General features: G+C 46.3%; 6 protein-coding genes across 6 annotated transcripts; 3 read left to right on the forward strand and 3 right to left on the reverse strand.

The window, feature by feature from the left end:
• Positions 1-131: 131 nt before the first annotated feature.
• Positions 132-1,801, forward strand: TrAFT101_009833 (uncharacterized protein; the record flags this gene model as incomplete). The annotated part of the gene is made up of 4 exons (XM_066128772.1): positions 132-199; positions 290-405; positions 491-1,167; positions 1,231-1,801. The coding sequence occupies 4 exons, from the start codon at positions 132-134 to the stop codon at positions 1,639-1,641; spliced, it is 1,272 nt and encodes a 423-aa protein (XP_065984895.1). The 3' UTR covers positions 1,642-1,801.
• On the reverse strand, positions 1,631-3,630 carry TrAFT101_009834 (uncharacterized protein). Its single transcript, XM_024908063.2, has one exon. The coding sequence runs from the start codon at positions 3,563-3,565 to the stop codon at positions 1,916-1,918; it is 1,650 nt and encodes a 549-aa protein (XP_024761236.1). The 5' UTR covers positions 3,566-3,630; the 3' UTR covers positions 1,631-1,915.
• A 148-nt stretch (positions 3,631-3,778) lies between these two features.
• TrAFT101_009835 (uncharacterized protein) lies at positions 3,779-5,904 on the forward strand. Its single transcript, XM_024902495.2, has 2 exons — positions 3,779-4,012; positions 4,068-5,904. The coding sequence occupies exons 1-2, from the start codon at positions 3,824-3,826 to the stop codon at positions 5,400-5,402; spliced, it is 1,524 nt and encodes a 507-aa protein (XP_024761235.1). The 5' UTR covers positions 3,779-3,823; the 3' UTR covers positions 5,403-5,904.
• Positions 5,905-9,585: 3,681 nt separating this feature from the next.
• TrAFT101_009836 (uncharacterized protein) lies at positions 9,586-12,528 on the forward strand. The gene is made up of 2 exons (XM_024911003.2): positions 9,586-10,002; positions 10,074-12,528. Exons 1-2 carry the CDS (start codon positions 9,791-9,793, stop codon positions 12,145-12,147), a joined length of 2,286 nt encoding a protein of 761 aa, XP_024760051.2. The 5' UTR covers positions 9,586-9,790; the 3' UTR covers positions 12,148-12,528.
• Positions 12,529-20,687: 8,159 nt separating this feature from the next.
• Positions 20,688-22,064, reverse strand: TrAFT101_009837 (uncharacterized protein; the record flags this gene model as incomplete). The annotated part of the gene is made up of 1 exon (XM_024900048.1): positions 20,688-22,064. One exon carries the CDS (start codon positions 22,062-22,064, stop codon positions 20,688-20,690), a length of 1,377 nt encoding a protein of 458 aa, XP_024761232.1.
• A 369-nt stretch (positions 22,065-22,433) lies between these two features.
• Positions 22,434-24,313, reverse strand: TrAFT101_009838 (uncharacterized protein; the record flags this gene model as incomplete). The annotated part of the gene is made up of 3 exons (XM_024900081.1): positions 22,434-23,130; positions 23,224-23,689; positions 23,776-24,313. 3 exons carry the CDS (start codon positions 24,311-24,313, stop codon positions 22,434-22,436), a joined length of 1,701 nt encoding a protein of 566 aa, XP_024761231.1.
• Between the last annotated feature and the right edge of the window lie 1,782 nt (positions 24,314-26,095).

Raw genomic sequence — 26,095 nt, forward strand, 5'->3', positions numbered from 1 at the left:
CTTGACTTTTAGGATCTAATTGATTTCTACATCTACTTCTAAAAGTGCAGAACCACAGCAGTAACTTCTTAATTTTATATTTCATTTCAAAATATCCAAGACAAAGCGAACTCTCTTTCATCACCGCCATCATGTTTCGTCGTCTCTGGTCTGGTCTCCCTTCGGATGCCTCCTTTCCTTCGGATCTCGAAGGACTCGGGTTTGTCTTTCCACTCTCTTCTTTGCCCGAAACTCTCGATAGCTCTTAAAGCTTTCTCTACTTCCAGTTCTAACACAACGGCTTGAATAGATACTTTGTGAATGACCAAGACGAAATCCGCTCCATCGAAAACCCGGATAACTACTTCAAATTCTTTCTTGATCGCAACCCACGTATTTGCGCTCGACAGCGGTTCGAGTTTAATCGTAAGTACAACCAACGTTATGCATACCATACCCAGTTATTGGTTATCCAATGCGTTATAACGCGGCTAACCCGAATCGATTCCAGATGCCATGGAGTCCATCATCCACGAGCGCCTCGAAGGCGAAGGACTGCAGAAACTCCGCCTGCCTTTGGGTGCGTCAGCTACGGAGCCCCATACGCCCATTTTCGTCACCCCAGACTTGAAAGCTGCATCTCGAATCGTCGTCATATTTGGCCAACCCACCCAAGACCTCGGAGTCCTGGCAGGTCGCGTGGCAAATGGGCCAGGAGGTATCGACGAAGGGAGCGCCATCCCGGTCGTTCGAGCTGTCAAATCGCAGAAAGGGTCCAACGGCGATGACACATCTCCAGGCATATTGCTGGCAAACATGGGCCAGACGTGTTGGTGGCCCGAGGGACAGCGAGCCACCACCGTAACGGCCAACAACGCCGTGCCGCTGCCTAGTTTGGTGCATAGAGGAGTACAATATATGCCCGCCTTGAACGATATTCCAGGCAACAAGGACCCGGAAGAGCATGTGAAGTACGTGTTTCACAACGTAATTGGCTCTATAGCTAGTGACAAGGCAGCTGTGGATATCATAGCTATTGGGGAAAGCTGCGAGATTGTGGAGCGCTTCCTAGACGGTGAGGAAGCCTGGAATATCTGGGGCAGGCGGATCAGCGCACTCGTCCTCCTTGGTCCGGTCTATGACTCAGAAGGTTTGAAGAATGAAAAGTTCAAGAATTTCTTGGCAAAAGTAAGATGATAGTATCCCCCCTACAAGGAAAAGGCAACACTCGGCTAACAAAGGATCCTTAAGCGAGCTCGTGCTTATGGCCTTTCTCATGAGCCTGTTGGCACCCCTCTAGCACCCCCCGAAGGCAACTTGGAGCTTTGTATCCCCTCTCTAGGCCTCCCATGCCTCTCTTCTTGCGAACCAATGTACGTGGAATCAATCTTTATCCGAGCTCGGTCTCATATCCTCTCCCACCTCCAAGAGGTAGCTCTTGATGCCGAGTACGAGAATCCACTCATTGTGCCAGCTGAGTGTCCTCGACCTCCCATGACTGAGCAAAATTGGGAGGAGTTGCCAGAGGGAGATAAACCTATTATATCCAAGACAGATCCCACTGCCTTAAAAGAGGAGATGAGGCAAATTAGGCGTTGGAAGAAGTTTAATGAAACCGGAAAGGCACCAGAGACAGATTCAGAGCCGGAGCCAGAGATCTAAAGCTCGTATTGATATTGGAGCGCTGTCTTTAATTGATAGACATTCTATTTGGGATATTTATAGCCGCTGGTTCTATTTTTCATCTTGGCAGGTAGATGACTTCGCATAGACTCAGTGGTTAAGGCACTTTTAGATGCCACTGCAAAGCAAAAACTTTGGCCTTCTCCATTAACTCTTACTAATACTACATGAGATTTTGCATCGTCCTTTGAAATGATTCTGACAATGCACTTTTTAATACATCAAAAGGATAAGCTTGGCGTATTGCCCGCATTTAAACCTTGAAATAAGACACAATACCAGGCTTTGGCGCCTGAACATCCTCCAATAACTCCCGCGTCCGCTTCACGCGGTCCTGAATAACTGCCTCCTCGGCTTCCCAGCGGCCTTCCGTCTCTCGTGACGGTCCACTCCAGAAGGAGAAGACGGATGACTGGGATCCTGTTGCCTTCTTGTCCTTCTCTTCTTTTGCCAATCTTGATACCATAATAGACCAGTTGTCCAGTCCAGTAGACAGACAGTTTCTGCACGTTGACTTCGTGCCACGGCTGTCTTCGTTTATTTTCGGATTTCGTAGCTGTTCCTCTGCCAGATCGACTCCATCTCTCGTCCAGGCCAGGCCTTCGTCGCGCGAGCCTGTCGCGTAGAGGATTTCGCCAATGTATAGATTCAGAGCTGCTTCTTGACAGCGTTCTAGGGTGCTTCTCCAGGGGGGAAGGGCCCCGTCAGGTGGGGGCGGGGGATAATCTGGCGGGGCGAAGAAGTTCAACATCTGTTGATAGATGGGTTCGCGCTTGGCCTTGGATAAGGGTGTGCGGGGCGGGTCGTTGGAGAGTGAGCGGCGGGCTTTGAGGATGGAAAGGTACATTGGCAGGGCGGAGGAGATGTCGCCTTTGCGAGCCACGTGATTGGCCATGGCTGTAAGGGCGCTGAGGACGTTCATCGAGGGTGGTTCGGCGCGATCCTTTAGGACTAGGGTTTTTGGGTCGTATGGCAGTTTCTTTGGGTCTACGTCGGCGGTTGCCTCGGCTAGTGCTAGTTTGTAGAGGGACTCGGCGCCTTGGGGATTGCTCTTGAACTCCATGAAGCTCGCATATTCCAGGCATGCTTCCACCATTTGGCGGGAGTTCAGGCCTTTGGTCGCGAGAATCTTGGTATACCAATTGTCAGCAGACGGGTAAGCGAGCTCACAATCCTCTTCACGAGGAGCTGACGGGTTGCCTGGAGGGATTGGAGTCGGGTGAGGATTGGACGGGCCGATGACGAATTCGGGAGGGGTGACGATATTCCGCGTGATATCTCGCTGCCAGCCGTCAACATGCTCTGCGGCTTTGGCGGCTAGCATGATGGCTTCATAGTAGCCTCTCCTCCATTCCTCCGACTTCTCTGAGATGTCGCAGGCAATAAACTCGCCAGGCACCTCTAGCGATGGATCGACGATATCCGACAGTTTCACGACGTCCTGTCCTCCCGTCTTCGGATCTTCCAGCCGGATGACCACTCCCCGTGATAGCTCCAGGGCTCTAGCCCAATTGACCTCTCCATTCTTTGGATCTTTGAAGTTGTTCGCATCGCGCAGGAATTTTCTCGTCAGATAGTGCCATTCGTGCGGCGTAGGGAATTCTCGTTCCACGACCTCTTCGTTGACGGCGAACAGAATCGTCAAGACGCACACCACAACTCCCCACAAGGTGAGGGTGTAGCGCACCACGAGCTTCGCCTCGTGCTTCCACCACCGTCGCCGCTCGGAAGTATAGCACCGGACAGAGTTGGGGCTCGCTCTAGGAATAAAGAGAAAAGGCAGGCTCGGTCGTGATCCGGTGGATGTGGTGAGGCGGGACTGGTTGGCAAAACTTCTCAGGCATCGTGATCTGGATCCTGCCTGGTGGAATACAATCTTCCGGGCTATCAGTCTTGGGGCCATGGCGGCGCAGGCCTAGAAGCCGGAGTCCGGCTGGTGTAAGCCAAGTCGAATAGGTGAACTGATGCCTTTTTTCTGGTTGTCAATTGAAGATGCGATCATCGACCTAGGTAGGTACCTATCCGGATAAGAGATATGCAAGTATCCGATTTTTGGTGGGGTTATCTAGTCTTATCCGCTTATCGGAAGAAACTCAGTTCAATTGTACAATCTTGAGCAGCTTATACGCTATTTCTGGGAATTACATGATGTGATGAAAATATGTCTTCCTTCATATCAGACACATTATCTAATCCCCGGGTACAGCTGCTTGCAACAGCTGCTGTGTCCGGTGTGACTGTTGCGGGATTGATTTTAGGTTTTCAGGCCTTGGAGCGAGAAGAGAGACTGTCCGAGCTGAAAAACTCAATACCACAGCTATCAAACAACGAGAATGCCCGATCTAGAAGAGTAAATTAGCCCCTAGAGTTCATAGGTTAGGTTCCACGTTCTAACATGTCTTTAGTTGAATAGCTTTGGGACTTCATCAGAAACAGGATTGGACCCTGAAGATGCTCGCAATATCGCTCTGGCAAAACGTGCACAGGCTGGAGACTTTGACGAAGAGCTGATCTTGGAGCAACTCGCCCGTAACCAAGTATTCCTCACGCCCGAAGGCTTAAAAAAGTTGCGTGATTCGTTTGTTATAGTGGTGGGTTGTGGAGGAGTTGGTTCACATGCAGCTGCAACTTTGGCACGATCAGGAGTGTCTAATATTCGACTAATCGACTTTGATCAAGTCACGCTGAGCTCATTAAATAGACATGCTGTCGCCACTCTAGCGGATGTGGGCACTCCCAAAGTACAATGCCTCTACCGACGACTTATTGCCATCGCTCCTTGGATCAAGTTCGATCTCAAGCAGGAGAAGTTTGATGAATCAGTGGCTGAAGCGATGCTGGCACCGTGGGAAGGCCGTAAGCCGGACTTTATCATTGATGCCATTGACAACATTGACACCAAGGTTGCTCTTTTGAAGTACTGCTACGATAGGGATTTGCCCGTCATTAGCTGCATGGGAGCAGGCTGCAAAGGAGACCCGACAAAGATAGTAATTGGCGATATTGGAACAAGCAAAGACGACGGACTATCACGAGCTACGAGACGACGCCTGAAGCTCCTAGGAGTTACCAGTGGAATTCCCGTTGTCTACAGTACAGAGCAATCTGGAGAGGGAAAAGCTGAGCTTTTGCCCCTTCCTGAGGAAGAGTTCCAGAAAGGCTCTGTTGGCGATCTTGGAGTCATGGCCAATTTCAGAGTGAGAATTCTCCCTGTTCTTGGAACAATGCCGGCCATCTTTGGATTGACAGCCGCCAACCACGTTATTTTGAGAATAACTGGATACCCTGTTACGTATGTTCCGGGCAAGGCTCGTGAACGAATGTACGAAGGCATTCTCACTTATGTTCAAGGATCGGAGGAGAAACTAGGTCGCATGTTCGTTCCGGGATTGACTGGTTTGAAGAACCCACTGACTTTGGGCGATGTCGCCTTCATGACCGAGGAGCTGTATGGTGGTCGCAGCATTCTTAGTGGCATCCCAACGAAACTGGTTCTTATTAGATGGAAGAAGCCAGTGACCTCCAGTGTGTCTAGGATTGGAGAAGGCAAAGATGAACAGAAGTGCTCCACGATCCGACTTCAGGATTTGGTATGTATGACGAAAGAAGAGGCAACTAGGCACGAGAAAGAGATCTTTAAGGCAGACAAAGCCTTGGAGGAGCTTTATGACGATGCAACCATAAAGAGGGTTGAGGCGAAAATGAAAGAGGCTGAAAAGTACGAATGGTGGCGCCAGTAAGGGGGAAATACCATGATCAGAATCACCGTCGAATCACCGACTATTTCCGTGTGATTTGGGACACAACATTTATTAAAGAGACAGTACAACTAGGTATTCATTTTAACCCAAAGCCTGTGTGTCTCTATAAGGCAACCGAGAATACAGGGAATATGGTTGGTTACATTCTTACGTCTCAGGCTTCGAGACTTCTGGCCCCCAATGTGAATGTTCTTGCAGAGAGGAGCGGAAGCGCCCGGCATAGCCGCCCGGCAACTAAGGGTCTATTGGACGCCATCCATCCTTACAGAGTGTTTATAAGCGGCATTGCCTATGCGTGTGCGGATACCGACGTGTACAGCGATTTTCGTGTATGAGGCAACGAGTGGTCAGCTGGTGAAGTAGGACTGGATGCAAGGGTCTATATTAGCGGTATTACGATAGGCTGAAAACCATTATGGACATCTCTGCATTTCTGTGCTCCCCACGTGTAAATTTGATATTGGTAGTACTTGTAATTGTTACACTGGATGCCTTGCTTCTTGATTAAGATTCTACTCGTATTATTATTATGATGTTACTCTTACTTGTAAATAGCGGTCTACGTTACCAATACCCATATTCCCCATACTGCAAAGGCTCTATCTCTTAAGCAGGGGTATCCCAGGACCATTGCATGATGTAATACATGTAGGTAGATATAATTATTTACTATTACTAGGTAGTAGTATAAGAACTGCTTGCAGTCCATACTTTCCCCTATAAAGGACGGTCACCGGGCTCAAAATTGCGTTTTACTACCTAATACCTTGTAGAAGGATTTGTATCTATATGCGGAGCTCTCCGTAGTACGAGTACTAATATTGGTCGCCTCGTAAACAGATGAAATAAAGGCAGCTAGATACGTCGGCTTTTTATATGCGTGAAGGGCTAGAACCATTGCGGGTGGCGTTTCGTGTACCTATGAAATAGTTTTAGGTAGTTCCGCTACTCATGTGCATACATAGCTACACCGACATCAGCTTCCCTTATAACCCTTGTTCACAGACAAGGATGGACTGACAACACGACGTCTAGGAAATAAAAAGTATTAAGAAATCTAGTAATCACAACTTTGTATGATTCTGAGAGTATATACAGGTGCCTATAAGCACCAGACACTTTACACGAGAGTTAGGAGATAGTGGCGAAAAATTATCACGTTGTCCATGTATATAGCGCCATTCGAACGAGTAATACTGCCAGCCTGGCCAATATGCCTGATGCCGTCTAATTATATCGTATCATATGCATTCCGGATGACTTGGCAAACCTTGGATAGTTGAAGTCCGGCTGTTTACAGAATATGTGTTAATGGGAAGGCTGCATGAAAAATTCTAGGTAACAATATAGAGTGGATGGATCAGCGAAGGAGCGGCATACACTACGTAAAAGTAGATCAGACCTTGCTCGGAAAAATTCAGACAGGGAAAAACTTGGAAAAAGAGGTTTCCACAGGTGTCTTCATAGAGGCAACCGTTTAGGCAACCTTTGCTAAACTTACTCGCGCTTGGAGGCGTTTGATGGTGAAAGCCGGATTTACACGGCCGCAAGACCAAGACAGCTTATTACCGATTTGAGCATTCTAAGTGGCTATATCGCTTAAAATCTAATAGCAATTACATTATTTTTATATATGGAGTTCACACGACGGTAAATATGTTCTTCCCTCATGTTATTCGCCGCTCTCTGTCTCTCACCGCTGGATGTGGGGGGTATGGCATATGGTGGAGATGGATCTTCTCTTGAATAACTGCAAAAATTTACTCATGATCGGATAAAATGTCATATAAATTTATATTTCAAACATACTTATTGGGAAGACTCTTATTCTTGTTTCATCTAGCCATTGCCATTGCAATGCGTTATCATGGATGTGCTGGCGTAGGTGTGTTGCACAACTCGGTTATAAAATAGTGGAGACGGTGGAAAAAGATAGAGGCAGCAAAATGCAACCCAATTTACATATTCGGTAGTATATTAAGATTACCACATGTTGACAAGACCGCAAATACGTCTTGAATTATTCAAAGATGGACTGTGAATATGATGTCAGAGCCAGGAAATAATTGTGAATATGTGGAGAGGACCATTTGCTGCGCCTTGTCACTGGCCTTTTTTTTTTTTTTTTTTTTTTTTTTTTGCGTCTGCTTCACGGAAGGAGGTCTTTACAGCAAATACTTGTTGGAAGCCAAAGTCACAATCTCTCTTCACCACTTTTGAATTCTTCACTTCAAATCTTGTTATCATGTCAAATATCACTTATTTCTGATGCTCGTTGGGCGCTGGGCGAGTGGCTGTTACAGTAGGGCATTAACATACATGTAAACATGGTGGGGACTCGTTCAATGTGAGTTACGCCCAATCACCCAACCATCTGCATTGGACTGCTTATGAGCCTAAAGAATATAATATTTCATTGACTAAATTAAGTTGCATTATTTTTTACTTAGAATAGTTAGAGCTGCACATATATATCTTGCCTTCCTTTGCAAATAGACGTTAATGCGGTCTAAGCTAAGATGACTCAACAAGAGGACGGGTTGTCATCGCAAGAGCAGCTTGCTAAAAAAGAGAAACGACTTGCCAACATACAAGGGCGAATAAATAGACCCATAATCCTCTGTGTTTTACTTTTCTTAGCTATTTTTACCGAGCAAATCGTCAGTCACCATTCGGCATGATCCTTGCCTATTAAAGTTCAGGGCGAATATGTTTGTGCAGCCAAGACATTTCTGTCACATCGATTTTGACTACTTCTTCCCCAATGATTCAAATATACGCTGTCACTTGCATTACTACGGGTATAAGTGGCCGACATATACCAAGGTAGCCAATCTCACGAATACACATACTCTGTCCTTCCGTCGCCTTGTTCTATCGGGTGGTTTCAAACTCCGACATGGTTTTGAGGCTTTTTCGCCTTAAGATTTCTCAGATCTGTCTTAAAACTGATTGGCAAAAACTCTCAAAGACGCCCGAGAGTCATGCTGCGATGAGAGTGATCATAGTATTACAGCAAGTTGTGCGACGTAATATCGTGTTGCATGACTGAGAGCAGATTGCGAGGTTGATTCAGAATACTGCCCCAAAGATTTTCAAGCGAACAAGGCAACTGGGTCAAATTTCGGCAGCGATTGGCATATCGATGTTGTGTTTGGTCATGATGGCCAGTGAAACAATAAGGGATATCCGAACCAGATGCTGCCTGGCATATATATATATAGTGAAACAAAGGCCTTGAGAGGTGAAAGGAACATGGGCCTTCGAGTCAAAGCCTGGGGATAAAGGACTCCCCAAGTTATGAGGCTCTGCTGCGTGTAGTACTGTAGTACGCGGCGATTTGCCTGATGGTAATATGAATTGGATGGGAGTAGAAGTTAGATAGCCTAAGTTCGATAGCGAGAGCCTTGCTCAATCCAACGTTAAAGGCATCTATGCGCTATAGCATAGATACCTTAGGTACTTGTATACATGTTAACTGTGCAACAGAAGTCAACATTCTTTATACCTCGATCGGTACATGTAGACCAGCCATCATCCATTTTAAGACGCGGCTCACGAGACAACCATTTGAACTTAAGCCTCAAAAAATTGGGCATGTCCATGTCTTAGGCTGAAAATCCAACGTATATATAACCTTGGTTGCCGTCTGTCATGGAGAGCTGGCATTCCATCAGTCCCATCGCCTACAACACGATATTCTACCATGATCGCGCGGAGTCGCATCTTACACAATGCTGTCATAATTGCCGATATTCCTATCTCAACTCTAATTCTATGTACTTATTTCCGGACAGCCACATTTCCTACCTGAACTATTTTTACTCCATCAGCCTCAAGCTCATGCTCTATCAATATCATTCTGCGCTGAGCGACTGCGAATCTTGGATCGGACCCTGAACAGGCTCTCTCTCTCTCTTTGTTTTCTAAGGTACGCACAGATAGACTCGATGTGATGTGCGGCTGTGTTGGGGGTGTTCAATGTTATAGTGAGCCCGCAGAGCCGCCTGGTCCGCGAACCGCCTAAAGTCCCCTGTACATGCATGCTGCACCCCTGTATGCACTACATCGGCCGCCATAGTGGGGGCGCCTTACTTAACATCATCACTACATCCCTCTTTTTTTCCCATTTTGTCCCTATTCACGCACGCATTGCCCAAATGCCAGCCGCGAATCATCGAAGCCTAAAGCCTTATATGTCGCGTGCTAACCGATTCGTATCTCAGCTCTTCAAGCCCTGCTGAAGTGTCGCTTCCGTCAGCCGCATCCTGTCGCGAGCCATTGTTGACTGCTTCATAATTAATAGCAAGCAAGTCAGCCGCTGCAGATACCTATCAATTTGTCATCGCTTTGTTGGTATCGCGAATATGCCTCGCCAACTCGACATTGCCAAAAATTGGATTAATTATCAGCGGACAGCTCGGCAGCTCACATGTGATTTCTGTCAGGAAGACATAAAGCCGCCGACAAAGGCTGGCTTCGAGCAACATGTTCGGGAATATCCCGAAAACCATCCAAAAGAAGAGAAGGATATTTTGGATGCCTTGGAGAAGATGAAGCTGGCGTCTTCTCGAGTTCAGTGAGTCGACCAACTACTGGACTATGCATCGACATATACTGACTTGGTTTCTCTCTTTTGCACCCCAAAAGACCTCAATTTTCACATCAGTTTTCAGATATTGATCAAGCCAAGAGGTCAAAGAAAAGACCCGGAGGCACAGCTGCCCGAGATTTGGCAGAAGACCAGCAGAACCTTGATAATATAAATTCGAATAATAGAGAAGGTTCTGATAATGAAAGGGACAGTAAGAAACGGCGATCTCCTAGTAACTCGCCCACGCCGCGCACTTCACAGAGGCATAGGCGTCGGCAACAAGCCGAAAATGACAGGGACTTTGATCGCGGGACTAAAAACCTCAGCAATTGGCCGCTCTGGACCCCAGGTGGTGCTGCCTTAGCTAAGCCCCCTCAAACGAAAACACAACAGTCTGGCCAATGGTCGAAGCAGCTGCCTCTCAGCAAAGTGGAGGAACCCGATCCAGAACCAGACCCAAAGGCAGAAGCAGAGGCGGACGAATCATTTACCGAGCATCCTTCTGTATCGCAGATGATTCGTCAGCCAGAAACTCGGCCAATCTCACAAGAGCAGCTCGTTGCCGAAGTCAAAGGCATATATGCCGGCTTGGTCATGGTGGAAAGCAAGTGTATAGAGGTGGATAACGCTCAATCGTCCAATAAAGACTCGCCGCAGCAGCTGAACAACGAGCAGTGGCAAGCGCTTATTGCTCTGCATCGCACACTGCTTCACGAGCACCATGATTTCTTCCTCGCCAGCCAGCATCCGTCCGCCAGCCCGGCACTTCGGCGATTGGCTTCCAAGTACGCTATGCCGGCGCGCATGTGGCGGCATGGAATCCACTCATTCCTCGAGCTTCTAAGACACAGACTGCCGCAGTCTCTAGAGCATATGCTCACCTTCATCTACATCGCTTACAGCATGATGGCCCTTCTATATGAGACTGTGCCTGCATTTGAAGACACTTGGATTGAATGCCTTGGAGATCTGGGAAGATATCGTATGGCCATTGAGGACGACGACATTAGAGACCGGGAAACCTGGACGGCAGTATCTCGATATTGGTACTCAAAGGCCTCAGATAAGCTGCCGACCACAGGGCGTCTCTATCATCACCTAGCTATCCTCGCTCGCCCCAACGCGCTGCAGCAAACCTACTACTACACAAAGTCTCTGTGCGTCCCTATACCGTTCTTGAGTGCTAGAGAGAGCGTTATGACTCTATTCGACCCTGTCTTGAGCTCAAGCCCGCCTCGTTTGGAGCTGATTGACCTTGCCTTTGTACGAATTCTGGCTATATTTTTTTCTGGAAAGGAAAAGCATGAATTAGGACCTGCAGCCGAGCAATTCTTAAGCCTCCTGGATGGACATATTGCCAGGACGACAAAAAGCTGGCTAGAAGCTGGATATTATATGGGCATATCTATAACATGCTCTCTCTTTGGATTTGGTAATGATTCCAATGTCCTGAAAAGCGCCATTACCCCTAAACGATCAGACGATATGGACATTACGGGCGAATTGATTTCTCCGGAAGCCATCCCTAATGATGTGTTTCATCAATCGCTCTCATTTGCTGTGCAGACTCTTGAGATAGTTATTCGGCGGTGGGGAGATATGAATATACTACCCTTTCTTCATACGCAAATGGTGTTTCTACACCATTTGTCTAAATTCCCCTCTGCTATAAAGTTTATTGAGCATAAGTATCCTTGGAGGCTTATAGCAACAATGCTAAATTACCTGAAACAATCTTGCAAGTTTGAGCCACGCATGGACAGCGAAGTATTCCCAGGGGCAGAGAACCAGGATCACTACCGGCCTCTTCCTGAAGATTACGCTATGCGTGGCTTGATTTATACAGAGGAATACTTTCCAGTAAAATGGTTTGCTGGTGAAGCAGTTGAAGAGGATGAGAAATATTTTGAACAAGCTTCCATGGTAGACTCCAGAAAGGAAAGGATATTGTGGATCGGAAAGCAGATTTCTTCCCTGAACAAATGGCTAGTCTGGGATGGAGAGAGTGCCAAGTTCACTGTGCCAGAGGAGTTTGATATTGATTTCGCTGCTAGATCACCCATGATGGGTGCTAAGGAGATAGTAGACCTAGGGGCTGGTCCGCACGATACTTCTCATCATGCAGATTGAATCTCACACATGGCTTTACTTCACACGCGTAAATTGGCGTTTTGTGCTTTGTCACGGTTTGCATAGCCTTTGACGTTTTTGAAATTGGTTCAGGGGAGCCAGGAGCTCATGGTCGTAAAGACACAAGTAGATAAACGTGAGCTCTTTCTTCCATTCGTTACTACATCATGTTATCTTGTACACTATGGCGTTGGTTTCTCATGTATTGTTTTGTAAAACTAGATTCAACATCTCACATACCCGCCTGTATATATCAACTACGGCCTTCATAGCAATAGATAGACGCATATCACTCTATACCATGGATTTGTTGTTTGTTGTTGCCTGTAATGATACGTATAGTGGTTCCATATCTTCTTGACAATTACGCACTCTTTTCTCTGGCCTTTCTAAGACAATGACCCCAGGGCCATAATACAGACATGACCAGGCTCTATGTAGATTTGATGCGGGATTGACCTTTGATCCGCTTCAGCCCTCCAATTACAATGGATGACGGTAGTACCTTGGGGAAGTAACTACTACTCAGCCTTGGCAACTGCATGCGGTGCTCCTAGAGACCGTGCACGTGGCCAGAAATGTGGGAGTGGATAGAAGTGGCTATGGAATCCTCGTGGTAGCCTTGTCCATTTCAATAAAGTTGCCAAAACTAGGCGTGGAGCTTCGGAGGCTCTGTTCGCCAATTGAGTATCAAGAATCTGAATGTGGTGTCTTACTATGTATATCACAAGGCATATTTACGAAAGGCAGCTTATAAATGTTAAGATACTCCATACATGTAGTATTTACCAGTTTGGTCTCTCAATCTTCCTAGAATAACAAGTCCTTGGGAAATGTAGCAGCCCATAAAGCATGATACAGATGGTATGGTATGGTATGGGAGGGGGAGGAAACCCCGCAACCAGGCTGAGGTCTGTTCCCCTCACGTTCACTACATACTAAAGGCTCAACTCATGAACGCTGTGAATATCATTAACCCTTTTAGGCACACATCCATATCTTGTTATATGAACGATGGAGTTCTAGAAGAGCTAAATGCCATTGAGGGATTTTTTTATTATAAAAGATCGAGAGACATGCAAGGCATCCATTGCATGATCCAACGACCAACTGGTGATCCAGAAAACCACCCGTATGGATCGGCTCAGTTTTTTGGGAAAAAGACTTCCGAGGGCTACACCATCTACGCTGCTATCAGGATCAGTGCACAGGTTCGGACGAGTGGGAATGGAGGGGAAAACGCTATGTTACGCTATCCCCATCGCAAATGCCTCATACTCGACAAGTATACGATTGCACATTGGCTTTGCTTGAGTTTCGGTATCGGGGAACAGGCCCGTCTTCTTCCGCTGGCTGGCGCACTTTCAGCCGCACAAAGTTTGGGCATGCAGCGCCATGCACGAGCACGTAACGGAGCATACAAATAGGTATTAGCATGCCAGAGCTGGATCCCGGCCTTGTCTGTGCTTTCTGGCAAACCGATGGCAAAGCTGAAGAGGGCGACTTGGGCCCGCATCCGGCCAAGCAGTACCTAGGCAAGGTAGTGTTATATTTAGCCAGCACAATCAATTACAGCCTTACAGGCGTCGGGCTACTAGAAGCAGCGGTGGAAATTCCTTGGAACCAGCAGAGCCTGCATAAGAACCCGAGATGATCCTATTCGTCCAGGGCATATATGACGGTGCTGCCTAAACAGGGGAGATCCGGGCCAATCCTCCCACCATCTATAAACCGTTTGAGGATCGGGTGTAGGACTGAGATGATGTATCAGTTCCTGCGGGTACGCTAATGCGGTTGCCTTTTTTTGCCTTGCAAAAGGACCGTATAAGCGGGGCGTGGAAAGTTTGAGAGCACCCAACTCCAACCTCACACACGCGAGAGTTGGAGGACCTAGGAATGATCACTTGTTCTGGAAAGAACCCTAATAAATATCTAGCTATAAGGCTCGCTCATGTAGAGTGTGGAGGAGAGCGGGGGGGAATCTCTCGAGAAGAAGCCTAGAAACTTCGTTCCACCTTCGGATGATTTTTTTTGTTTGCCTTTTCTGATCTCCGAGGGCATGCCTGGCGGGAAGCTCGGCTCGTTTCGTTCGGTATGTATTCCTTGGTCATCGGGTATGCTCGTAGCCGTCCTTTTACACTCACGTAATATCTTGGGAGCAGGAGGCTGGAATACCTACCCAATGTACTCTGTAAGACGGCACGCTACATGCAATCCACAGCCTCTTGTCGTGTAAATTAGCGGCTTTGTTCGTCGCCACACTGGGCCGCTATACGGCCCTTGCAGCTTCATGTTCTCGGCTATCACCGCCATTGTAGCTGAATAGCTTCCTCGCGTTTCTACTGGGCTATAGCAAAGAAAAGTCTGTTCAGCTTGGCGTACATGCGGTTAAAGTTGGACGTTAGTTCGTCTCCCCACAAGCTGGATGCCTAATGCTACTGGTCCTAGTATAATTACTAGTGTGATGCTACTGTACTACATATCTGTTATCCTACCTATTATTCCAATGAACATGCATCAGACGTGGTCCTTTTACAATTCTGTTCAGCCCCGGTTAGGACCATGTGCTGCCTATCCTATTGACGTCATTCCACAATACTAGAAATCTGAGCTTGAGACTATGTATGCAAGATTCCGGTGATATAAGGCAACATTCACTGAAGTAAGCACCAATCATGACTAGAAGCCAAACTGAGTAAAAAAAGTGTTTTGCATCCCTTGCCACGCTGCCTTTCTCTCCTAATTCTTACTTTTGCCTTTTTTTTTTTCCTGTTGCCTTACTTGGGAGGGTTGTTCAAACTTCCTCTTTGAAGCCATGTTGTCAGATTTCGTTCGTAATACCCAGTGGCTGAGTAGGGTCATAGCACCCGGATACCCCAAACAATAATTAAAGATGCCGCTTGAAGGGCTAAAAGCATAATAGTTTTAATTGCTAAAACCAGCATTCCGCATTCCTGACCCGGAGATGGAATGCAAGCTTACAAGGCTTAAATCATGCGACCTGAAAAGCCTGCGGGTCGGCATTGGCGACCTAATCAACCATTTGCTACAGGGCACTTGACAGGGTCATTTAACGCTTATGACCGATGATATGTCATATGTGCGCAGCTGCCTTGGCTAGTTTGGCCAATACTAGAGGCTGAGGTCTCCCTAATGGGAATTTAGGGGGCTGGCTAAACTCGAAGGGTGATAGATACCATCTTTGTTGGATCTAGCTGTTCCATTGCACTAGCTATTCCATCGTGGGAGAAAAGTACGGTGTAGAGCAATTACTATATCAAAAGTTTTTACAATGCCATAATGCAGATATGATCTTATGCTGTCAGCTATGCATATAGCGGGCAATCATCTGCAGTAAGAAGCAGACGTGGCGATATTGAATACCATACAGTTTCTTCCCCGATTTAACTACCGAATAATCTGCCGTGTAAGAAACCCACGACTAAGGATAGTCAGTTTACCAATTTCTCGGGCGCCTGGGAAGCCTCATAAATAGTCAGATTTGTCTCAATTTGGTTAGTGGAATGGTTGCCTGTCTGACATTGCCTAAGGCAGCCAACTATGTAGTTACTCGAAATGGCAACGGTTAAAACAATCTCACAATGAATCATCAGCCTGGTGAATGGAGCATATACAACGCCTAAGGATGAAAAGGGCGTGAATGTGGATCATACAAAATTATGACAAAGGTATTCGTATTCCAGGCAAACAACCTGGGCAATCGACATCTTATACTGTTGACACCATATGCCTCCTCTCTGTTCTGGCAAAAGAGCATGATGTGTTAGTGGATTTGGAAACTGAAGTCAAGAACAGAGGTGTATAGCTGTAATTACGTCGATGGCAATTAATAAGAGTTACAATTGAGCATGCTGCCATAATCGTTTTCGTTTTTCATTATTTGTAGTGACAATTTTTGAAACAGCGGTGCTTGCTTGATAAGATTTATATTGATGCATGCTCGTATAAGTCAAGCATTTAAGCAAGATCAAAAGGGCTCATAAAAAGATACGCTTTTACTTATATTGAGCAAACTGGTCAATATCTCAGCTATGGATGTGATTATAAATACGCTGGTCGTCTAGTGTCATGGACATAACATCTGCTCTTCATCAAGTATGGATATACTGGTATCAAACTTCTTCATCAATATAACATATAGTCAAGAATATTTCCAAGACACTTAATCAATATTGCAATTTCCCTTATTGTCACTAGTAAATAACCGATTAGCTGTATATACAATAGTATTTATATCTAGGGGAAATTGTCAAAATAAGTCAACCATATGTTCTGACTGCTTGTTTCCTCAATGCAATATCAAGCTCGTGGTATTTGCTATTTGACTATAGAGCGGTTCTACACATGTTTTCACGCACCCCATTTTCATTCAGCAGCATATGCCGCGTATTTAGCACAGGAAGTTATTTTTTCATTATTACATATATATTGCTATTGATACTTAGCCAAAGTCTTCCTTGTTGTGGACGTTTCTGCCCAACTTTACTGCACACCCAGCCATTGGCAGAGTCAACAGTATGACCGCCTATCAGAGCAGTTTGCTTAATCATCCCTGCAGCTCAATTTCTTTCCTTTTTTCTCCCTCAACCACTATTTGCCCACGTACAACTCCTAGACGGTATCTCAAATATCGAATTACAGCTCCGATCCTAGGGTCAATCCTTCACTAGGATTTGCTGTGAACAATAAGGCAACTGCAACTACCTCAAAATGTCTAAAAAAGGCGTCTGAGTACATGCATGTAAACGAGGTAACCATGCAGTTTGCTGTTATGGCAGGAGCTTGCGAAATGTTGTAAACGTAGCAGCTGAGGTGATTTCGGTGACACGTCGCTGGGAATCTACTGACCGGTAAGATTTCAGCCCATGCGGTGTAGTCTAGGCGTCCGAGACAAAGGCTATTGGCATGCAAGAAATAGTCACAAGCCGCATCTACCTGAGTCTAGACCGCGCTGATACTTGTCAAGGATCGAGACAACGCAAGGGCAGTATGCAGTGCGTAGAATTAGTGCTCTTCGTTGCTGTCACCAATTAGCCCAGTGTGTTAATGCAGCTAAGGCATAGATCCTGGGCCTGAGCAGGAAGGGCGCGTTAGGAGCTAATGCGACCACGGCAGAAGCTACATGTACAAAGTTTGATGCCCAATGCCGAGTTTCATATGAGTTAGTAGCTGGAGTGAGTGCGAATGGCAGAGGAAAGGTCGGGATTTAAGCGTCAACGCTTATTAACGGCGGATTACAACTCATCGTTATCTGCGGTGCATGACGCTGGGGGCTCGTTACGAAGACAAAACATGCATATCCCGTCTGCCTCTAAATGATCACCGCAGCACCCACCGTATACGTGTTTCGGCCTTGGATTCGTCAAGGGAGAGAAATATTAGGTGAATATTAGCATTCATTTTATTGGAAGCGTTTTTAGACGACAAGCAAGCAACCCAAGGGGTAAAGTATAGATTACTGGTTCGTTAGATAGCTATTCTAAAGCTAGGTACTGTGAAGGTCACGTTTTATCATCATGGGCTGGGATATACTCTCTTTGGATCTTCATTGGTCTGAATCAATCAATGCTCAACTTGATTGCACAAGTAAATACAATGCTAGTTTTCATATGAATCGATTTCAGACTCATCCCATATTTAAAGATCAAGCTACGTAGTCCATCCCATAAGTCAGATCATCTAAGATGCACCAGATAGCATCTGAGTTCTTCGCATCATTTACTACTGCTACAGTCTGTTGGATGAAAGACTGGTTTATTGAAACAATGTACGGCCTATACGTGTATATTTCATCTTTCGCAACTCAATCATCAAACCTTTGTCATGCATGTGCATAGCCACCCAAGATTATGGTATTAAATAGTCCACTGCGAAGATTTGCTTTTCAATCCCTTTTTTTTGATCCTAAAGAACTGAGATTATCAACCCTCTATTGTCTCTCCCTGCGGACTATAAGAAAGTGAATCCCTATGTCGATAAGCATCTTGAATGAGTATCTGGTCAGCTCATTCCCCCCTTTCAACTTTAATTTCATGACATCTTTCACACAAATGAAAGTATGTACTCTGTATAAGGTTCAATCTCTATATACTGTCTACATCCCAAAAACCACAAAAGTTGGGTGCAGAATCTATACAAACGAATCGTGTCCGAAGCCTTATATACTGTGGACACCCCACAGACATAATATAGCCAGATCCCTGTTAGTTAAGACAGTCCTCATAAAATACATCTTAGACTTTACGAACTATCTCTGTAAACAGTCTTATTACCAATTTTCCAGAGAGGCTATGGAGAAAGCAATAAACTATCTATTTATGGAACCTTAAAGCTGATTAAATGAGTGACCAAGACTCAGTATGACTAAAATCAAATCACAACTTAAAAGACAAGTAAAATTCATTTCTTGACAACTTCTGGGCCTATTTTGGCAATCTTGTAGAGCTAAAACTTTGCTGAGAGGCCTTCACGCAATATCAAGACGCCGTTATCAACGATGAGGCATCCCTGGAGCTCTTTGAGCAGAGAAGCGGTGAGATGAACTTGATGGAGGCCGATTCACGAGGAATCAACAGCTCTCTGGACCAGGTGGAAAGAAATTCCTCCATCCTGAAAAGAGCTTTGGCAAGTGACATGCTTCAATCATACAGCTCAAAGAATGGGTTTATCTGCAGGATAACAGCAACAAAGCAGAGAAAGCTTTGCCAAATATCAGGAGCAAATACTGGCAATATATTTTTATCAATCTAATCTTTTCCATAGGCTACTTAATAAACTAATAGGGGGCAATGGTATTAGGAGATGTTCCAGAAATAGTATCACTTCAGTTGATGAAGCCCTTGGATGCTACACCTTGACCCTCAGATGCATTCACTGCTCAAACCATGAGATTGCACTATGCATTCTGTCGCTGCGCTGTTGTAAGTACCTCCAAAAGGATGGCGGAGGTTTCTAAATTGAAGGCCAAGAATCAAGATGGCTAGTAGCTTCATTATTGGAAGGAGACCTAGCCTTGTGACTACACTACGCGATCGCTGCCTGTGCCGGGTGTCCGCTATCCCAATCTCTTACGTTTGACCCCTACATAACTTCAGTTCGTGACACTGGTGCAATATAGGCAAAGTATTTCCAATTCATCAGTTGCTTCATATCATCATGATGCCGACTATATTATCAAATGCCTAACTTAACATAGCCTTAATGACCTCAGTCTGCTCTAGAACACTTGATCGACTAGTACCACCTTTCGCTGATCTCAATTCAACACTTGTCTCATAATTGAACGTATCTATGATATCATCTGTAAACAGATCATCAATAACCTTTGGTTTTTCAAGTGAGAGTTTATCCATTGAAATGCCCAGCTCCTTACTCTTCGCGACTACTCGTCTTGAGATATGATGTGTCTCGCGAAGAGGCACACCTTTTCTAACTAGGACTAGGAAGTCAGCAAGGTCTGTAGCGAGAAGGGTTGGATCTAGTGCAGCTAGCATCCGCTCCGGCAGAATATTAAGTGTAGATAGGATACCATTTGCGATCTGTATACTATCAGAGATAGTCTTAACATGACCTAGCATAGGTTCCCAGCTCTCCTGAAGATATTTTTTATAAGTAGAAGGTGAAGCCTTATTTGTCATCATAAGGCCAGCGTGTTGACCAAAACCGCGCCCTGATTTACCGCGAAGTCATTCAAGCTTATCTGGGTTCTCTATAGTGTATGGTCCTGCGCCTTCTCTTTCTTCCAAGAGTTTGCTGCCTCGAGGCTTCTTCTGCAGATATATCCACTGAGTTGTAGTAATGCTTAGAAATGGTGATACATTGACTTCCGGATGGGCGTCGCGCACAGTGGCATACGTCGCGTGCAGAAGCTGCCAGGCTGTTGAGTGGTGGAAAGGCTTACCAGTGCTTGAGGTAATGGCAGGGTTGGCTCACGTGCCGCGACTCATTATGACAAACTTGCAGAGCGAGCTTGTTTAACGCTCACCAGAGCACGCTGCTTTGAAGTATTCAGGAGGAGCCACTTTGGGCAAGTAGGGTGCCATTATGGGTGATTTCGAGGACCTGGGTAAGTTTTGGCTTGGCTATCAAAATCTCGCTAGTATAGAATTTCAGCATCTAAATTATACCAAAACAGATTTCTTTCAAGTAAGAGTTAAGGCTCTAGATAGTATGAATAGAAGATTATAAGTCTCGAGCAATCACGAGATCCTCAAGCCAATACTAATGCCGCCTATCGTTTGATCATCCCTCACATAGTGGAATATTGACATCATGAGCTTGTTCTCTCTTTCACTATATGTATGACCGATCTGTCTAAGGTGTCTGAACTCTCATATCCTAGCAGGTGATAGATATTTGACAAATTCTGAATGCAGAACCGGAATGAAAGGCTTCTTAGCTGTGCCGATCCCATCGAGACACATATAAATTTCGTCTCTTGTATTTCCTAGTAGCATAATGTGATATAAGTAGATATAAATTTATACGATAGCATCATGGTATCATCTCCCCTACTAACACTAGGGTACATTTTCGAGTAACCAATCCATTGTTTCCCAACGCCCTATTCCTTGGGGTATAGTTGTCAAACAATTATGAAGATCCTTCACAGTCCAAACCACCTGAACTCTTTCGACAAATTGTCCGAAGTGAACACCGAAATCTTTCTGGGATGCATCAACGAGCAATCGGAGTTGTTTACCCGCCAATGAAGCTGCCATCCACATCAAGATCACTTTCGTAGCTGGGTCGCCGTTAAAGGCACCACAGCCCCATAGTCCCGTCCATATCAGATTCTCACCATCTGACCAAGATGAAAACGCCGTATACGCCTTTCGAATCTCCCTCATAATATTTTCCTGTTTCAAATCGGGTAACAATGCAGAGCGTTCTGCTTCGTCGAGCTCCAGTGCATCCATAAACAGCATTCGGCCACCTTGTCTCTTTTCCGACTCAAGTTTCTCCCAATCAATGTCACGGCGCTGGCCCAAGATTCTCAGCATAGGGCGTGCCCCACGGGCAACCAGGACTTGGCCATCTTGCAGCGTGGGTGTAAATAACACTGCGGGACAGGCTTCGGGACAGTTACCCACGTATAATTCCTCTTGAGTTGCCGACTGTCCAAAACCGATATCCCTATTAGCAGAGACTACAGCTGCGCCACTGTGCCCTTGATAGGCAGCTTCCTGTGGCTCTGTGCTGAATCTTTCCAAAGGGACAATGGTTAGTCTCCCTAACCGAGATTCGTCCCATTTCCACGCTGAATATGTTTCTGGACCGTCAAAAGCATGTAAAGAGAATTCGACCTGAATATCAACAGATGGTCCAGAGCTTCTCATCCATGATTCTGCACTGGATTCCTCAAAGTACGAAAAAAGTGCGGTGAGGTACATTCGTACCGCCTGCGGGTGCCGTTGTCCGGACCCATACCAAATGCTAAAGTCGTGGTATCCTTCTCGCCAGGGAGGGCATTGGAATGTGCAGAGGAACTGGTGAGCTACAAGGCATGCAACTTCCTTTGTTGTAAGACACAGTTTTTTCCCAGGTCGTAGCACAGGAATCTCTCGCGCTGGGAAGAAATCAGGTAGCATAAGAGCGAACTGGACGATAGTTGGCCATAATCGTAAGAAAAATGTGTCGCCGTGCTGCTCCACAACTTCTCTAAGTGTTCCATAATCATTTGCTGCCCCAGAAGAACCATGATTTGCATGAGCGATGGTATCGAGAACATCAATAAGCTGAGTCGGGTTGTTAACTGGCTGGCTAAGTATATGTTCAAGCAACGGCCAGAACGCTACCAAGCCATCTCTTCCTTCTGTATCAAGGAAGCTGAAGCGATCAAGGCATCGCCGTGATGGAGAGGTAGGCAGTAGCAGATCCGGCCACAGAGATTCCATCGCCGCCTTTTTTTTTCTCTCTCTTTTGGCTAGACCTATTCCAATGGCCCTGTACTGGTTAAAAAGGGGCTGAAACAAGCTTGGTCCAGACCATTAAAGATATATAATGAGCGGCGCCAAGTTTACCTCTTTCGTGATGAGTCATCCGGTAACAGCTGAAAGCTATGAGGCGGGGTGATGCTAACCTTGTCGCCCCAGTTTCAGCTGTCATAGAGTGGATTAATATGAAGATATGAAGAAAAGATAATAGGAAGATCTTGGGTAGTATGGCTGAATTGGTGTTGAAAAAAAATCCTTCAATAGTTGATCGTCCTTACCTTATGCTCACAAACGCCGTCTTTCTTTCGGTCCCAGAATACAGGTCGACTCTCAAACAATTAAAAAGTTCATTTCCGGGTCTCTGAGCGTCTGCACCCAACTCTTTGACCCTCTTTCCTCTGCTGCTAGGTTCCAGATAACTTGGAGCGTTTCCATGGCGGTGTGGATGAAGCCCCACGGACATACTGTCGTCATTATCCGTAGTCTTTCCATGATAAGTTTTTGTCGTTCTGGATTCCTAGTCTCTGCGCCAATGATGAAGGTTGGCCACGTCGTTGCTTTGAAGTTGGGGTCTTCGACGGGAATCATGTTCAGATGTGCCAACAAGTCATCGGTTAAAAAGGCTACAAATTCCGGGCCAAGTCTCTCTCCGACAGACGGTACAGCTTGCAAAATGTATATACAAGCAGCCAGGCGATGAGCTGATCCTGCGTGCATGCGACTTTGCATCGACTCGTTTGACAAAGAAAGGACTTTCGCCGTGTCGCGAGCCCATCCATAGATGTCGTAGGCTTGAGCACGTTTAACCAGCTCTATGCCAGCCATGGTAGTTTCCTCGTTGGGTTGATCATTGACTGCGTTGTTCGAAAGCTGGGAGGCAGTGTGCAGGATTTCCATCAGTTCTGGTGGGCAGCACAAGTAGCTATTCGCTACCGTCTTGCCGAGCACAAAAGGAATCTGTGAGGACTCAAAGTTCAAAGACGTTGCGTATCGCGTTGGCATAAATGCCGAGGCGAGGATAAAGTAGCTGCAGGTGACAGTTAGTAAATCAAGGGATTATTCAAGCGAAGACAAGGCAAATAATAAGATGTTGAAAAAAGAGATATAAGAGAGAGCTCACATAAAGCAATCCGAGAGGAGGTAGTCCCGCAGTGAACTATCCCACGCTTGGGTGAGCTGTATGAATGACATGATTTTTGCCGCTCCTTCCAGATGCGCTCTCCAACCATGCTTTCCAGACTCAATCAACTCTACGTTGATGAAGAAAAGCGACGCTGCAAGGACGACGTCGCCATTCATAGTATCGAGGTTTTGAATGGCAGCAGACATCAGCCGCAACGCTGTGTGTTTGGCGACCAGTGCATCGTTGAGTGCCTTTTTAGATGCCGCGCTCGGATTCGCAGCTACGAGGCCACTGTCGTCATACGGCAGACCCATAGTTATCAAGTTAGACATGTGAGCCGCCGAGGCTGCAACTATAATGTGTTGCAACAGCGGATGAGCACGGGTCAGTGGTATAAGGCTGCGAAAAGGATTGCACTCTGGCCCATCGGTAGACACTAGATCTTTGCACAGGCGGGTCGTAACTGCAAGTGAGATATTAGTCAAAAGACAAAAAGGTTCATTCACTGTATAAGCCAGGGAAAAGAATCTGGCTCTGGCTCATACGCACAATAGTTGAGATAGAACCGGTCAGACTGATTCAGATCCTGAAATAGCGGATCGGCCAGCACCCAAGGACTGCTTGGTTTGATATAGGGAGACCTGGGCAAAGGGGTGGACAGCGGCGCTTCTGCACCAGCCGACATGCTTCTTCCGTAATAGCCATTCCATGGTATTACGGAGACTCTGTGAGACATTGATGAGCTCCTCCTAGAGCGCACCTTGGCCACCGCCAGAGCAGGCGACAGGGCCTCTGCGTCGGCTTCCGCGTCTATCTCGGGCTCTAGCTCTGCGTCTCTGTCATTTCCAATCCTGTTCTCATGCTCATTCTCATTCTGGGTCTCAGCCGCAACGGGCGCGCTCGACGTGCGGCCGGCCAGCTTCCCCCGGCTGGCGATGGCTCCCGTCCAACGAAACAGCTTCCCATAGCCGAGACACTCCTTGCCAGAGGCGGCACACTTGTTGCAGTGTGGGTACGACCGATCACAACGGAGCCTCTGCCGGCGGCAGTTGTGGCAAGGCTTCGTTGGCGGTTGGACAGAGCCCATGGCGACGCTTCTGCAGACCGTGGATGGGGCCACCAGTCGAGCAACAAAACATGCATGCCAGGGCGGTGCGGTTCGAAATAGAACGAGAACTGCCCTCTTTGCAGCTGTCTTTTGCGAATCTCGGCGGCATGGCCATCGTGATGACAACGGCGCGCTAGGCCGAGGCCGGAAGCCAAGACGCAAGTCGTGCAGTAGATGCCTCGGGACTGGTCGCGCCGGAGCAGAGGCCCGATTCTCCGAGCGCTTGCGCGGTCTACTTTAGCGGCATTAGTCGCTGGAAAATCCGTGGAATTCTGTCTCAGGCTATGGAAGCTTGGGAAGGTACATGCAGCGCGGGCGATTCATGGGTGTGTCTACATGTACCAAGGCATACAAGAGAGTCGGAATTCCGCAGGTGTCCCGAGCCTTGATTCACGCAGAAGAGTCATCGAATGCAACTGGCGACCTACTTTGAAGCTTCTACATAGTATTCCATTTTGGCAGCAAATAAGCTGAACGGGGCTGCATAGGTAACGGACATCCATCAGCCCCTATGTACTAGGTACCGACGAGAGGTCATGTAAAGGTGGACACACGATCAACTACCTATTCAGAAATGAAAGTAATGACCATAGATGAAAGTTGTTGGATAAATATTCGATGTATAAATTAGCATCTATCCAATAATAAGATACGTGTACATTGGTAGATCTAACTAAATATCTTGGCATTCTCTAAGCTTAATTCTCGCTAACCTACAAGTCCGCGTATGGCTTTTCCAACGCTTACAAAGGTAGGGACTCAGTATAAGACACATGGCAATTGTATTATATGTGAACTTTCAGCAAAAGGTGGAGCTCCCGAACATGTCAAAACTCTCGCCCGTTACTTGGACTACGACTTTCTACTTTCTCTAGCATTTTTCTATTCGCAGATATCATTTGAAGATGACAATGAAAATCGAATTCACCGCTGCTTTACGAGATACCTAACCCTATTTACTACCATTTTTTCATCTGAAATTGGCCTGCTTCCACACAGCTTTACTTGCAATTCAGCCAATTCATATTCATTAAACATACGCAAACTACCGTCTTCAGGTGTTATCATAATCATCATGTAGAAATCACCTTGTTTATACACTATGAATGACGCTTTGTGGCTCCTGTCTTATGAATGCTGCGATCTCGAGAAGAGTTGTTGATGACGGTATTGATCAATAGAGGCAAAACAGCTTACTCGACATCATACCGACACTGTTGTCAGTTGAGCTAGCGAAACATCGAAAAGGTTATCAACTCTTCTCTCGCAAGACTGCCACGTGTAGGAGAGCGCACATGGGACATTCATGAATACGACACACCCCCTAATGTTCCTACACCTCGATACGCTGATAGTCAAGACCCCGGCAAATACTGCAGTCATCTTGCGTCCAACAGTATTCACCTGAAACGGCTTTTTGGCTAATCTTGGCGCTCTTTAGGAGTTTCAAGGATTTCGCCTCTCGACCCATTCAATCGCCGTTTATATGAACACATCTCTCGCAAGAGGATGTCACAGCGAGGTATTTCGTAATGTGACAGCCACTCCCACTGCGTAGAATTTTATTTGATGCTCTAAAACCCCGGCATGTTCGGCGTTGGAATTGACAGGTCTACGAGAACCGGCTGGGAAATAACTACTAACCTCTTATTTAGACATGCTAGCTGATGTAGCAACGCCATACCCCTGGGCGCTGTCAGCTTTCCATGAGTAATCTTATTAAAGTTTACGCTTCCAGGGTTACCTCTCAAATGTGATATG

The sequence above is a fragment of the Trichoderma asperellum genome, chromosome 6 (genome assembly GCF_020647865.1).
Source record: "Trichoderma asperellum chromosome 6, complete sequence".
Taxonomy (NCBI): Eukaryota; Fungi; Ascomycota; class Sordariomycetes; order Hypocreales; family Hypocreaceae; genus Trichoderma; species Trichoderma asperellum.